This window comes from Chinchilla lanigera, unplaced genomic scaffold, assembly GCF_000276665.1.
Source record: "Chinchilla lanigera isolate Chin_1 unplaced genomic scaffold, ChiLan1.0 scaffold00061, whole genome shotgun sequence".
NCBI lineage: Eukaryota > Metazoa > Chordata > Mammalia > Rodentia > Chinchillidae > Chinchilla > Chinchilla lanigera.
Genome location: NW_004955462.1, coordinates 13,339,442 through 13,354,926, shown reverse-complemented (window position 1 = coordinate 13,354,926; position 15,485 = coordinate 13,339,442). Strand labels below are relative to the sequence as shown.

The following is a 15,485-nucleotide window of genomic DNA, read 5'->3' as shown; positions in this document are numbered from 1 at the left end:
AAAAAAAAAAAAAAAAAAAAATTTGTATTTTCTTTCAAGATAGTCAAGGACATATAATGTTTTTTTGTTAAAAACCATAACTCTTGCCTTAAGCTTACAGTAGAACAAAGATTGACCTTTGTTCATTTCATATCCTCTATTGTCTTAAACTTTTGGATAATAGATACATTAATCATTTTAGAAAAGTTGGCAAAACAGGTTTACTAGTCCTAAATTTTGCTAGCCTATCATCCCATTGCAAGACTGAGAATGTCAAGATCAGAGTAACTAAATTTATTCTCAGGAGTTATGGGAGCATGCATATATCAGCTTTTACAATATCCAGTTCCAGATGCCCGCCCCTCCCCTCAGAGTGATGCCGAAAATTCTCCAACCATTGCCTTAAATCTCCAGTCACCTATGTTCCAGGAAAAGCAGACCCTCCCTTGACTGAGACTGCCACAAAGATACCAATTTCATGGGAACAGAAAGCCATCTGGGTTCCTGTAGAGCTACAAAATGAGGATCGAGGTAATGATCAACCAGATCCCCCAGCCTACAGCAACACCCCATAAGGCTGGTCTCCATTACTTATGAATAATTCAGTCTGGTCCCCTTCTTGAGACCTCTGCTCCTTTCAAATCCTCAATCTGAAGCCTTTTTCCCATCTTCTCTTACTTTGCTTTGTTAAGAGAGCTGTTCCATCTTTGTCTGAGCTGTGTTCCCCTTTGTTTTCCAATGAAGACTTTTGTCTGTACATTTCTACTAGAACCTGCTCTAACCCGTGACACTGCTTCCTGTTGGTATTCTCTCTCCATTTCCACACCATAGTGGAATCATTCCTGGAGATTACTCTTGTTTGAAAACATTACATTTTCCTTATTTTTTGATGCCAGCCATACTTTTAAATTTTAAATGCTATTAGTCCATAACCAGGACAGTGAAGTTGTTGAAGAGGATGGAACACTCTGCATATGCATCACCAAACACATTGCAAAACTCAGTTGATGTCTATCAACTGTTCTTGTCTCTCCTTCCTGCTCTCCTAGCACACACAGTCATCTTCATTTTGGAATGTTGGGCATTTTGCTAGGTTAATGATTCAGGAAATGGTTCAGTTCATGGTTCTCCACCACCAGAACAAAAGCTCTTCTAGTTTAGAGATAGGATGTCTTCACCTCTCTGGTTCAGGCACTAGCCATCCATTATGTAGATAATTGCTATAGTTTTCTACTCTCTTGACCTCCTACAGTCTATTGTCTAAAGGAAAGCCTTTGAAAAGTAGGCCGTAAAATGGAACATATCATTCCTTCCCAGTGCAGATAAAACTAAGCACAATCCTTTTACCAAGATACAAGGTCTTGCATTATCTTTCTTTTATCAAACTCTTCAATGTCATGCCCTGATACGTTTGCTGATATTTACCAAAATCGAGCCACTGTGGTCCCTGGCATCAACCTCCTGCACTAGAGCATAGAAAAGCACATACATGCTTTCTTCTATTCAAGATGTCCCTTCATTGACATTCATCCTTATACTTCCTCCTACCTTCTGCATTCTATAAAAATATAAGAGTACTTATTATTTCTGAAGTTACCACTGTTATTCTTTTCTTCAAAGAACATAACCAATTTACAATTTTTTACTTATTTTCCATGTACAGTCATGTACTACATAACAATGCTTTGGTCAGTGATGGATGAAGTATACACCTACAGAAGTGATCCCATAAGATTTCATTATCTAGTCATGTTGTAACAGTCTAGGTTTGTGTCTGTATATTCTATGACAGTCACACCATGACAAAATCACATAATAACACAGTTCTCACAATGTATCCCCATCATTAAGCAGGCTATGATTGAAAAAGAAGTTTTTGTCCATCTCCCCTCCAAAATGTAATGTAAAATCAGAGGGTGGAGGGTCTGGTTCTGCCCCTGGTGCCTACCTTGAAGCCCAGCTCAGGTAGGTGTCAGTATGTGTATATTACATTAATACCTCAAAAGTGATCATTTTTCTTAAATGCACAGAAAGCACTCAGCATAAATCCTTATCAAACTGAATCTTGCTCTCAGATGTAACACAATCAAATCTGAAGAGCAAACAGAAGTTAGGTTCAAGCACAGTGTTGGAAGAGAACAGAAGAAGTATCAGTTGATGACTAATGAAAAGAGAAAACAAGAATTTGATAGAGTACTGCGAGAATGACATTCAAGTAAATGGCACAGCATGGCCCAGGGCACAGAATAGGGGAATACATAGATGAGTAGGACACATTCAGTACTCGACATTGACTGCAGGGTAGACCAGTTGGAGAAAAGACAGGAAAGACAGATGGACTTGTAGACAAGGATCAAATGATGAAAGTACTGGAATATTACACTGAGTTAAAATTTTAATCCAAGGACAAGTGGGAGTCCAGGAACATAAGAAGGCTGGAAACAGAAAGGTTACTGTAGCATGCCCAGGTCCCCCAGCCTCTGTGGAGGAGCTAGAATTAGAATCCAGGTCTGCCTCCACTATAGTTCAAGCACTTTCCATCACGCTATCCTGTCTCTTTCCAACCACGCAATGCGAATGAACTCTTCTTATGAAACTGCTGTTTCTATCTTGGGCTAAGCTCTGCAGAAGGGAGATTTAATCTTTGGGATAGGGATAATTTGATTCTTCCCCTACTTCTTGGGAAAGATCTCCCTCACCAAGTTAATTGTGTTACTGTCCTTCCAGTGCAATCAAGTGGTACATCACCTACTATTACCAAGTGTCAGGGCTTGATGCTTTGGTTTACCATAGGTGCCTGCAAAGCTTGATGCAGACGAAGACACATTTCCCAAAAATCAAAACATACTGGAAAAGTCCTTATTTTTATTCCTGGTAGACAGCACCATCCAGCCTTCACTTTTTAACTTTAAAAATTGGTAACTGTGATCTTTTACTAACATCTAAGACATTATAGTTCACGGTAAAGAGGGAGAAAGACCTCAAACAGCTGAGAGGAAACTGTAATCTGAGATGGTGTGAATACTGCTTAAGACTGAGTGTTGGCTCACAACCTGCCCAAGCGAAGAAGTGGTGCCCCTTTAAAGCAAAAGAACCAGTGCTTACTACAATTTCTCATTTCCTTGTGTTAATAAAGTCCTTGAACAGTGTTTTCCCCAAGCAGAGGGAAAAGGAGCTTTTTTATGTGTTACTTCATTTGATTCTCACAATAACCTTGGTTGACACTGTTTTTATCATCAAGCTTCATGTGACCTATTGTAATAGTCTTAAAACTTCTTGTCAGTTTCTCTCACACTCAGTCTATTCTCTTCCTGTCTTTCCCAAATTCTCTTTATAGAACAGTAATCTGATCAGCTTAAATACTGTGGCTAGCCCACTAGCTCCACCAGCAGCAGAATAAATTCTGGTCTTTAGTGTAACAGGAAATATTCTTTGGTTTTTGGGGTATCTGTGCAGCCTTGTTTTCTCTCTCTCTCTTTCTCCCTCAAAACTGTGATCATGCTAAACACTTATTGTCCAAACAGCCCATTTTCTTTCATCCTTAGTGGCCATGATAACAAAGATGAATAGGGGAACCCTTGTAATTAGACTTCCTGAACTGGCAAAGGGTCACCAACAATTAGATGCGTAACCTCATGTAAATTGCTTAAACCTTCTATGTCTCATCAACAAAATGTGAATCATTCTCTCAGGATTGACTGTGGACAGTAACTGGATTAATTGATATAAGGTGCTTAAAGCCATGCCTTGTACAACTAATGCACTATAAAAATAGCAGTAATTATGGTACCCTGTATTGTAATCTCTTGACTTCTTTGTTCAATGACTACATTTGTATTCAACTTTTAACAATCTCTCAATTCCAAAGGTTAAATATATTCCTCATCCTCTAATGAGTTTACAATAATGGTACTCAGACAAGTGTTTTCCAGTTATTCAACCTTCTCCCCCATTAGTGGGTATGCTCCTGAAAAACACAAACCACTTAGATTACCAGGGACTAGCAGAATGTCTTCTTCTGTGTCTAATAAATCCTACTTTGTGAGATAATTCTCCATGCTGCAGTGCACGAATGGATGAATTAAGATTCAAACTAACTCTACAACTGGTCTCACTTTGATATTCCTGCCCATCCACCTCAATCCTTTCACCCACAATAGCCAGCATGATCGTAGGTCATGCCTCTCCACTGTGTTTAGTGATTCTGTGGATTTCTGTTGCTCTGTGATAAGATCCAGCCTCTTTGTCCAGCTCTGTGACAAGTCCTTGCCAGGTGTGCCTCTGCCTTTCCATCTCCATTCCAACAGCTGATTCTTTTTCAACTTAACTAGAGGTTACTTTCATTTCAGCGTACTTTTATTTGGACTATTACATTCTATGTTTCTTGCTTTGTTTGATTTTCTCATCTATCAGCTCTCAGATACCATCTTTTCAAAGAGGACTTTTCTGACCACCTTGGCTAAGGGTGAACCCTTCACCATTCCGTTACTTTTTATCACACCATCTACCTGTTTTCTTCATGGTACAGGTGAACATCTGGAATTATCTTATTTACAGTATTTTCTGATTCTATCCCCTGGGAGTTTCACTAAGGTAGAGACCTTGTCTGCTTCACCACACTGAATGCACTCTTCAAAGAGTACCTACCACACAGCAGGTGCTCAAAAGATATGCCTTAAACAAATGAATAGATACAAACAGATCTTTTGAAAACTAAGCTCTTCCATGCTATCAGCATCACTGAGGAATGACAAACTGCAGCATAACAGAATTGATGCTTTGTGCATATCAGAGAAAGAAGGTGGGATGCTGTCAAGGTATCATGATGTAGCAGTCCTCGCCTCCTCAACACACTCAGTGAATCTTGCCATGAGGAATAAGTTAATTTCTGAGACACTTTTTCAAACACTCTTTAAAAGTTTTAAAATCTTGCAAGCAAGAAATTATAGTCCAAAAAGCCAATGAGTATAAGACACATGAACAGAGTGGGACTAAAACGACCTGGTTTAACTGAGAACCAGAGCAGTGAGCTCTACAGCAGTTTCCACCCTCCCAGACCAGAGAAGCTGGGCAGCTTGAGAGCGCCTTGAAGAAAATGTAGAAAATTAACACTGGGTTTTGTTATCAACTGTGTGGAACCTAACAATAAAAAGTGTTTGCCCAGCACTTTGCAGTTTAGAGCTATCTCTATTTGCACCATTTATCTCATTTGATAAGACTGTTGAGTGACAGGAGAGCATAATGGAAAATCTGCATAAATCAATATTAAGAAGCCTGGGTCTGGATCCAGCCTCATCCAAGAGAAGCTGTGGCCTTGGCAAATCACTTTCCTTCTCTGGGTCTCCACTTCCTTCTTGGTAAAGTGAAGGCATCAGACCAGATGGTTTTGTAAAGTCCATTCAGCTCATGTATTGTAGTGACATATTTAACTCGAGATAAATCAGGATTCTCTTATCCTAGGTCCAAGACATAAAGTTCTTGTAAATCCTTTGGGTCTTTACTCAGATTCCAAACTTCCAGTGATTTGAGTGATGACTTTTTTAGGTGCCTATGTAAGCAAAGAATGCTCTGGCCCATCTTTGGGTAGCCTTCTCTCCTTGTTAATTGGTCTCTCTGTTTTGATGCCAGCTATGCCTGCTTTGTCTCCCCTCAGGGTCCACCTTCCCTGCTCTGATGGCCTCTTAAATTTCACATTGTGCTACAGTCTCTTCCACATCCTTGCCACGGATGGCTACCAACTTATACTTGTTCCATGTTATATAACTCAAGGAAAAGTCGCTCAGTAGCCAAACTAATACATGTTTTTCTGTCTTCAGGGCAAAGGCTAGGGACTTTCTCCTATGATTTAAATCCATGATCTGAGGATTATAGTCCTCCCATCTTTTTTTATATCTGCCTACCCTCTTTTCTTTAGAAGAGGATGGGGAGCTCTCTTGAACAGCAGGAGGCAGTGTGGGACATTTGGGGACATGGATGTGAGGAGAGACACAGAGATATTCTCTTCACCATTTTCCTTCTAGAATCTTGGCACCTATGGCTCTCACCGGAATCCATGTGTTTTTCAACTTCTCTGTCTAAATCATTAATATTTCTATTTCTTACATGTAAAATATGGCTCACTGTAGCCTATGATCAGGAACCTATCTGCTATTAAAATAAAAGCTATTATGGTCAGACATAGTAATTAATTTTCTCTTCCCAGTCACAGCTTTCCAGTTAAAGAAGCTTCCTTGGTAACTCTGATATGGGTGTTTGAGCTACAGCTATAAAATGCAGAACATTTGCATGAAACTTTAATGCATTAGTTCACAATATTGTGTGCAAAATGTCCAGATGTTCAGAAGCACCTGCAGGCTTGAATGTTTTTTATGAAGACCAGGGATATGAAAGGCAAATTGTATAACTCTCTCTCTGTGCCTCTCTTTCTCTCTCTCTCTCTCTCTCTCTCTCTCTCTCTCTCTCTCTCTCTCTTTTTTCTCTCTTACTCTGTCTCCCATCATTTTCTCTGTTTTTCTTTCTCTTTTGAAATACCTGTTTGGAGACTTAGAGTTACACAGAGCATAAGCCCATTTACTAATTACAGTTAATGGCTAGATTTGTTATTCTCCTCTCTTCTCTTGTCTTCAAGCTGCTGTCTGAGGCTTCTTGCAGAAGGCAGGCACATACGGGAAAGACTGTCAGTGCCGGGCTGAATCTTGTCCTTAGCAAGATTCCTCGAAATGTATTTCACAGTCAAGTTGACTACTGAGGTAGGGAATCTATTTTCCCTAGGGTAGTTTGCCTATGCTGCAGGGCATTTAGCAATCTTCCACGCAGGAATTTGTCCCCATGGCCCCGTGAGCTTAATAACCAGGAAATCAACTCCTGTAAATCACTGCCTGGAAACTGTGACCCTACCAACTCCTATTTGGAAATAGTGAACATCAGGCTCCAGACCATGTATAAGATAATATTTCTAATGTGTTGGGAATTAGCTTCAAAGGGAGCCCCAGATTACCTACTGGAATCTTGCCTTTCAAGATGCAACTTTCCTAAATTTTTTTAATAGACAAATGAACAAACCTCACATTGTGCAGCACTTTAGGTCCCCCCATAAGAAATTCAGAACCCCACACACTGGTAGAAACGCCAAGAAAAAAATTATTTTCTGTCTGCCTACTTTGCAAGAGGATTTTCTCTGCTTGGCCGCTTTGCATCGTAGATGCGTCAGTCTTTTCTTCCTCATCTCTTCCATGGGCTGGAAAGGCAGAGAGAGACAGAGGAGCAGAGCCTGCAGAGCTGCTGTCTGATTGGCTAGACGAACGTGGCTGGGCTATAAAAGAGACCTCTGCAGGCTCGGGAGGGAGACGCTCAGAGGATTCTGACAGCATCTTTGCGGAAGAGAGGCAACGTGCGCTCAAAATAGAAGCCACAGCTCCTTCTGCTGCATTTCTCTCCTAACTGTGAATACCACACCATTCAACAAGATGTGCAAAGGACTTGCAGGTCTGCCGGCTTCCTGCCTAAAGAGGTGAGACTTTTTAGCCATTAACCATGTTAAAGTTTTGGAGAGACTTTCTCAGTTACTTGCATGCTGTACTTACTAAGCTGATTCTTTGGGATTCAAAACAATATGATCAAGAAAGCAACAGTGTCTTATCTTTCTCTAGGAAGAGCTAGGTATTGTGGTTAGGAAGTATGCTCCCCAAATTTTGATTCCTGTGTGTTTTACATGATTCCAGTTTTGACACCTATGTTTGACCTTAAAGACAGGTGCTTGAAATCAGGCAGTTTGAATTAAGAACTAACTTGAGGTTTGGAGCTATGATGCGGTTCCATCCTTGTCTGGGATTAATGTTGTGATTTGTGCATCACTTGGGCATGTAGAATCACAGCTCTGTGCTCTCTGCTAATGCGTGTTAGATATTATCAAAAGGAAGATATCCCAGATGGAGGTTTGGCCACATTATTGGAAAAGCGTTATGCTTCCCGTGCAGTGCTGCAGTGCCCATCATTCTGCGTTCTTCTTAGCAAATGTGACAGTGAAACACGAGTTTTAAAGCCAGACATCCCTGTTCTCTGCCCTACCTCTAATTTTTAGAGTGTCTATACGAATGGCAGGTGAAAAGTGTTAATCATAACAAATCAGTTAATAGTTTTATAGGTGAGCTCATCTTAAAGATGTTGTTTTATCAATATATTCCTGATTTGAAAGAGAGTCTTAAAGATTTATAGCTACTTATCTATCTTTGATTTTAAGAAAAAGTATGAATGAGAAAGATTTCAGAGAATTCTTATATATTGGCAAATTGGAAAGGAAATACAAAATAAGCATATATTACATTACTTCATCTTACAGTTAACCTACAAGTAGAAATCACTTTACATTTCAATCTGAAAATAATCACAGAAGCATAGTCTCTTGAATGTTGCTGAGAAGTTTACCTTGCCTATATTCTGCCACTCAGGAGGCTGAAAGTGTTAACAGCTTCTTTCAAAGGAATCAGGACAGTCTGGCAGAGGAGTAGGAAATAAGAACCTCTCACCCTCACTATGAATTTCCTGAACTGCTAGAGCAAATGACTCCAACTTTGGTTAAATTGCATATAAATTAACCATGCAAAATATAGCAGTGCCAGGAGAAAGTTTTGCTCTGTAGATACTTTGGGAGACAGCTAAGAGATTGCACTAGCATACTGCCCTAGAAGAATGAATTTGTCAGCGGTGAGTTGCTCTTCCTTGTCTCCCTACACCTTAGCCTGCAAATTACTGGTCCATCTCTTCATCATCAGGGTGGAAGCGCTGGAGGGACCTTAACTGCTCAAGGTCACATGGATCGTGGGTACAAAATGAGGGCCAAATCTAGATTTCTTGTCTCTCATAACTCCTGAAGTCACTTGGATTTTTATTTTCATGGTTCTCTTATAAGAGTATTGCTAAACTTACTTCCAGTTCATAAAATGACCCTGATTTGGCCAGTAGCTGTTTGATCTCAGGTAGAGACAGCACATGGAGATACGATTATTTCTATCTGGACTGAATCACGATGCACTCACGTCATCACCTTGGAATCACTGCAGCCTTCATGATAGCTAGTGATCGCTGGGGTGATTTGGGGTCCTCTGATCAGCCACTAGCTGGGGAGCAGAGGAAAAATGAAACAGTGTCATGGAGAGAAAATACTATTTAAAGGGCAGGCTAAGAATACAACAGAATTCAAATATTCTGAGAAAATCCATATAGATAAGCCAGTAGTGTGGCTAACCATTACCCTTATGTCTCTTATTCCCTACCCCCCACTATACAGGACTTTCTAGTTGTTTCTTTTAAAAATGCCACTTCTCTTTTTTAAACCATCTCTTATATTTTATAATAAAACAGATACCCCCCCCCCAAAAAAAAAAACTGCAAGGTGAGAGAGATGAGCTGAAAGGTTATTAGAAGTTCCTCTTTTTAAAGTCAGTCAGGAGCCCCGGTGTACCCTAGCTACCTAGTAAACTGTAACAATAATTGGAAGCTCTAATTAAAACAGTCACTCACTTCAGTGAGTGATTCTTGTTCCAGCGCTCCAAAGGTCTTTGCTAGTGTACACATCTCCTTGTAGTGTAAATTTCTAAAAGAAGGCAGACCTGGAGATTGTCTACAAACAAGCGTAAAGGACCTCCGATTTCTGCCTGAGTACTGGTGTCTGCCACCTGCTTGCCTTTTCCCCTCGGCAGGGGCTTCACACTTCAGGATGCACTCCACGTACACCGCATGATGTGGTTGCTTGACCCTCAGATACCGGGCTGCAGCCTAACAGATCTTTATTTTCCTGAGCCGGAAACTGCTCCCTCTGTGCAGACAGGGAAACAGATGGCAATAGCAGTCATATGCCAGAAGGTGGCGTGAGGCGGGCAGGTGCCATATTTTGCATTTTGGGCTTGCTTTAAATTCTGAAAAATGACTCAAAGAATAGTCATGTATTCAAAGTGGTTCCACTGGTGATACCAAAGGTTCTATCGGATAAAACAGTGGGTATACAGAAGAGATTTCTGAGGTAGACCAGAAGTTTGGAATTCCAGTTACAGATAAAGGAACCAGAATTTTAACTCTGGTTCGTGGTTTTGTAATAAGTCACAGACAGAAGCAGAAAAAGAATCTTTCTTTCCCCCGAGAGTTCACGCCCACTTCAACTCCCATTGCCTGCATAAACTGTGCACTGGCAATGAATTCTTCAAGCTCTACCATAAAGGTATCTTTTGGAAAAAACTGGTTATCACTATTAATTATCTCCTTTTATCTCTCTCTCTCTCTTCAGTGCAAAAGATATGAAACATCGGCTAGGCTTCCTGCTGCAGAAATCTGATTCCTGTGAACATAATTCTTCCCATAGCAAGAAGGACAAAGTGGTTATTTGCCATAGGTAAGAGATAAGGCCTTGGTAAGGTTTTATTGTGCTATCTGATGATAGATATGCTCTATGAAAAGAGTGGAAAGTTATGCCACTAATTAAACCAGATATGGATCAAACTGACCGCGATTTTCAAGGAGCTCATAATAGAATGAAAATTTCCTTACATTTAAAAATAAAAGTGTCCTAAACAATAGATCTTATCAGAATGATGGAAGATATAATTTCTACCTTTTATTCAAGATCCTAGTTTTCTTGTCCTTATTCCATACCATGACACTAAAATTCTTATTTTTCTCTTTCATGTCTCCAGAGTAAGCCAAGAGGAAATCAAGAAATGGGGTGAATCATTGGAAAACCTGATTAGCCATGAATGTAAGTCCCACACCCCACAACCCCCTATTCTGAAAATAACACGAATGATCTCATATTATGCTGGTCTGCTAGGAAACACAGAGCCTGGGCCCCTTCTGACTTCCAGACCCAAGATAAATGTTGATCTTATATCCAGTACGTTTAACATTTTACCATGTCCTAGAGTTTTGTGATCTACAATAGGAAATTCATACAGAAACTGTGTGAAAAACCTTCACTCTCATCTCATAGCAAGATGGGAGAGAAAAAACATTCTAAATATTCATATCTTTCTTCAGAATCAACCTCAGTTTCTCTTTATTAAACCTATTTTGTCAGTTGACAGCGGCATAGGTATTTTAGGAACATAATGTTTCAGAACCCTGAGTAAGAATCATTAGGTATAATTTTCATCTCCCAGATATGGGACACAAATTAGGTTTACCAGACCCCAAGGGAAGCTCAGAAACAGAAAAAAAGAGGGATTTCTTGCACCCATGCTTAGCACCCTAAGTACCTATTTGAAGAACAGCATCCAGCAAGCCCACCAATCTAATGACAACTCTGGTTCTTCCTCTTGTGTCACAGGCGGGCTGGCAGCTTTCAAAGCTTTCTTAAGGTCTGAATACAGTGAGGAGAATATTGACTTCTGGATCAGTTGTGAAGAATACAAGAAAATCAAGTCACCCTCTAAACTAAGTCCCAAAGCCAAAAAGATCTATAATGAATTCATCTCAGTCCAAGCAACTAAAGAGGTAAGTTTTCAAGGCAGGGAAATCTCAAGGTCTTATTAAAGATTACTAAAGATTCAGTGGCATGGAACTTTAGATCCTATGAAGTGAACTGAACAGTGGAGTAGGCTATTATAATCTTGATGACTCCCAAACAATACACTAAGAAATAAGTTCCTTTTTATCTATGTGATCAAGGTGACCTCTCTTAGTGAGTTTTTCTGAAAAATCTCCTAACTATTGGAGAAGAAAAAGATATTTTTCTTCCAACCTTGGAACAAAATGAACCTTTTGTACTTCCTCCAGTATGCCATAATGGAACTGAACATCCTTCACTGCATTCTTGGATGTGGAAGGTGCACAGTGCCTAATTTGCCAGCACAAAGCCTGCAGAATCCCACCCTCAGCTGGGTTACAGATCTAACAAAACCTTGGTCTTTGCCCCTCAGGTGAACCTAGATTCTTGCACCAGGGAAGAGACGAGCCGGAATATGCTGGAGCCTACAATTACCTGCTTTGATGAGGCCCAGAAGAAGATTTTCCATCTTATGGAAAAGGATTCGTACCGCCGCTTCCTCAAGTCTCCATTTTACCTTGATCTGGCCAATCCTTCCAGCTGCGGGGCAGAGAAGCAGAAAGGAGCAAAGAGCTCCGCAAACTGTACATCTCTGCTTCCCCAGTGTGCTTAAGTCTCACTTGGAGGCAGAGGGCCACAATGCCAAGACTATGCTCTGGAAAACCTGAGGCCAAATACTGATCTGTATTAAGCACAGTGCTTTATCCACATTGTAGCCTAGTGTTCATGCTGCCTGCCGTGTGGGAGCCACTTCTGTGTAAAAGCTAGATTTAGTTGTGGGGTTTGGGTACTCAGCAGGGTGGGACCCCATTCCAGTCCAATTTCTCCAAGTAGCTTGAGGCTGGCATGGGAGCAAGTGTCCAGATAAGGATCTCGCTTGTAAGTCTGGGTTTTCAAAGGCTGTTGGCAGTGCACCCCTTCCAGCCACTTGACCTCAGGTTGGCTGGTTGGTACACTTCTGTGACATCCACATGCACATGTGTTCTGTGCTTAGGTGAGGTTGATGTATTATACACAAATGTGTGCATGTGTATATATTAAATATATGTATAATATATACATGTACATTCTGTACATATTCATATGTGTTTATGTATTCAAATGTGTGTGTGCTCTGCAAGATTAGATGGGAAAGACCCCAGGTGCTTAAATTAGAGTGTGTGTATGTACTTAGATGCAGGTTCTGATCTTTGAACTGCATTTGAACAGGGGAAAGTGAACTAATTGCCATGTATGCTGAGAGAGGAAGGTTAACTTGTGAAAAGTTGGTTCCAGAAAAATCAATGGATCTTTCTGGAGATGAATCCAAGAGACTTGGTGTTTAATTTACCACAGATGGTCTCCATCCTGAGCACTATTATAAGGAACAGATACTGTAAAGAATTATATGTCTGACTGACCCTGAACTGTCCTGCACCGGTTATCACTAGTGGCACTTTTGAGAGCCTAACCTGCTGGCTGTCCCTTCTCTGCCTGGGTGCTCAGGCCATGCTTATTGGTAGCTGGGTGGGTCTAGAGTCAGGAGATGGCAGGCTTGAGATGCAGGAAGAAATGTAGGCAAGGCCTTGCTGGCTAAGCCCTACCATAGGTTACATGCTGAGCGAGGGCATAGAATTTCAAGGTTATTATTTTTATCCCCTCTCCTTATTTTCCTCTCTTGATCAAGGTGCTTTTCTTTTTTTCCTGAAAAACTTAGCCAACCAATGAGCCTCCTTAGTTCACTGTGGCTGACCCAATAATGGTTCTAGGTTATATGCCTACATTTATAAGCCTACAGCAGGAAAAAAATTGTTTTAGCCCTTATAAGTTTTCTCTTTCAAGACAAAATCTTGTTTATTCTATCCCAACCATTAGAGTTGAGCAGAGAATGAAGCCATTTCTTTCTAGAGGTTAAAGGAGAGAGAGGAGGAAAAGAAAAAGAAAAGAAAAGAAAAGAAAAGAAAAGAAAAAAGAAAAAGAAGGGACACTAATTGTTAGAACTACTGTCTGAAACTTTTCAAGGCACATGAAATACTTGAAAATTTCTCATTTATGTTATTTATGATGTTTTTACAATGTTTTTTATTATTGTATTGTTTTATAAATGAAGGTACAGGATCTTACCTGAATTACTAATGAATGCCTAGGAAGTAATTTTCTTCTCATTCTTTTACAACTATTGCCTTTCCAAATATGCACACACATCCATGCATCCTCTCCACCACACACACACACACACACACATTGCACCCATTGTTCCAGTATAATTTACATATATGGCTCCTTTGTGGCTTTTAAGTCAAATACTGGGCTGTAAAATGAAGTCTGTGAAGTGTGTGTATGCAAATTCCATTGTGTTGATGATGTAGGTTTTCTATTCCCTCTTGTCTTTCTGGAAGTTTTGCTCTTAATGTCCCCAGAATTCCTCATCAGTGTCCCTTTTTTCTATATACAGTTCTACATTATGTCTGTAGCCAACTCCAGGATCCAAATGTATGACTTCTTGGTCTTGCCCTATTAAATCATCATGACTTGCAGATTGTACCTGTCCTCACAGACTGCTGTCTCATACATAGGTCTGGAGGGCCATTCTGAATGAGAAGTAAATTATTTTATGTAATACATTTTGAGTGTGTTTTTCAATTGTATTTTCCTGTGGGTTCATCACCATTTGATATGGTGAGTTTGCCTGCCCATGGTCAGTGGACAGAATCTCCCTCCATGTGCATGTGCATGCTCCTATCATGTGCTTTATAGGCCTCAAAGGTACTGCTTCCAGTGAACACCCCTATCTTAATCAAGAGCATTAATAAATGCTTCACACAAAACTATCTGCTTGCAAGCACATTAATGATCCACAGAGACATCTTATGAGAAATAGCAGGGTATTGAGCAGCTTTAGAAAATGATTCACACCAAGTCTTTTGTGCCCTCCATGCCAACTAATCTGAGAAAAGAAGACAGAAACAGGATTTTGTTTATGCTTCAGTCCCTGCCATGGCTGTGCCTGCTTCTACTCAAAGAACTAAGGCAGGCTTAACATCCGAGACTTTGCCAAACAGACTCAGTTGTCTGCTTGCAGGTGTGTGGGTTTTTAAAGGATAGGCTTCATCTTCCAGAGCAGCTGCTCCTCCACTTCCAATTGCCTGCCTCACTAAGAGAAGAGGAAGCAGGGACAAATTGAGATAGTTGAAGGGAGCTATTGATATATAACAGATAAATCCCTCCTAAAATTCTCAAAGTCTTCTTTTCCCTTTAGCTAATTCTGTTCCATGGAGAAGAGTCACAGAATGTCCATATCTGAAGTCATGGGCACTGGGTCTAATATGTCATAAGAACCCCCTTCCCTGTTCGCTGAAAGCTCCCTCTTGCATTGTAAGAGTCATGATTACAGAGTGTTAAGGAGAGTAGATTTTGAACACTTTTGAGTAACTGATCCTTTTAAAGATCTGGTGAAAACCACAGATCATCTCCTTTAACAAATACACACAAGTGACTTGGTCTCCTGAGGCAATGGCATAGGCATGTGGCACACATAGAATGTTCACAAGCTGAAGGGCAAACAGCAGTGTCACTCTGAGATATATGTGGTCAAGGATAAAGCCAAGTGCATTTTCCACCTTTCTCTTGGCCTTCTGTGACCACTTTGGAGCTATGTATTCCAGATGGTGCAGTTCTAGGAGAAAATAAGCCTCCTGGCCTACCTCAGAATGTGAAGTGGAAGAAATAAATCCCTGCTGATGTAAGCGCTTTGGTTACAGGACTGTGCTATTGAAGCAGACCATTGCTTATCATGAGTAATGCAGAGACTGTGCTCTTAACTGGTGTGCTATGCCCTTGGCATTTGTTTTGGTGGGGGAGATACCAGAGGATGGATTTAAGAGGACTCTTTCAAATGTTAGGATTTTTTTTTTAAAAAAACTGACCTTGTTTTGGGTATTCCACAACCTAAGACAGCTCAGGCTGCATTCTGAGTCTCCATATTATTACTGCT

General features: G+C 40.4%; 1 protein-coding gene across 2 annotated transcripts; it reads left to right on the top strand.

The window, feature by feature from the left end:
- Positions 1 to 7,328: 7,328 nt before the first annotated feature.
- Rgs4 (regulator of G-protein signaling 4) lies at positions 7,329 to 14,115 on the top strand. Of its 2 annotated transcripts, XM_005398260.2 has the most exons (5): positions 7,329 to 7,489; positions 10,259 to 10,363; positions 10,665 to 10,726; positions 11,294 to 11,460; positions 11,886 to 14,115. In XM_005398260.2, the coding sequence occupies exons 1-5, from the start codon at positions 7,446 to 7,448 to the stop codon at positions 12,123 to 12,125; spliced, it is 618 nt and encodes a 205-aa protein (XP_005398317.1). In that variant the 5' UTR covers positions 7,329 to 7,445; the 3' UTR covers positions 12,126 to 14,115. The 2 variants fall into 2 exon arrangements, with proteins under 2 accessions (XP_005398317.1, XP_005398318.1); XM_005398261.2 differs by lacking the exon at positions 11,294 to 11,460 and having other exon boundaries at positions 11,886 to 11,956.
- The last annotated feature ends 1,370 nt before the right edge of the window (positions 14,116 to 15,485 follow it).

What these genes read in the sequence shown, in the direction of transcription:
- Rgs4 (XM_005398260.2), top strand. Translation starts at nt 7,446, where the DNA reads ATGTGCAAAGGACTTGCAGGTCTGCCGGCTTCCTGCCTAAAGAG. An exon ending in AAAGTGGTTATTTGCCATAG is followed by an intron (nt 10,364 to 10,664) that starts GTAAGAGATAAG and finishes TCATGTCTCCAG; the next exon opens with AGTAAGCCAAGAGGAAATCA. An exon ending in AAACCTGATTAGCCATGAAT is followed by an intron (nt 10,727 to 11,293) that starts GTAAGTCCCACA and finishes CTTGTGTCACAG; the next exon opens with GCGGGCTGGCAGCTTTCAAA.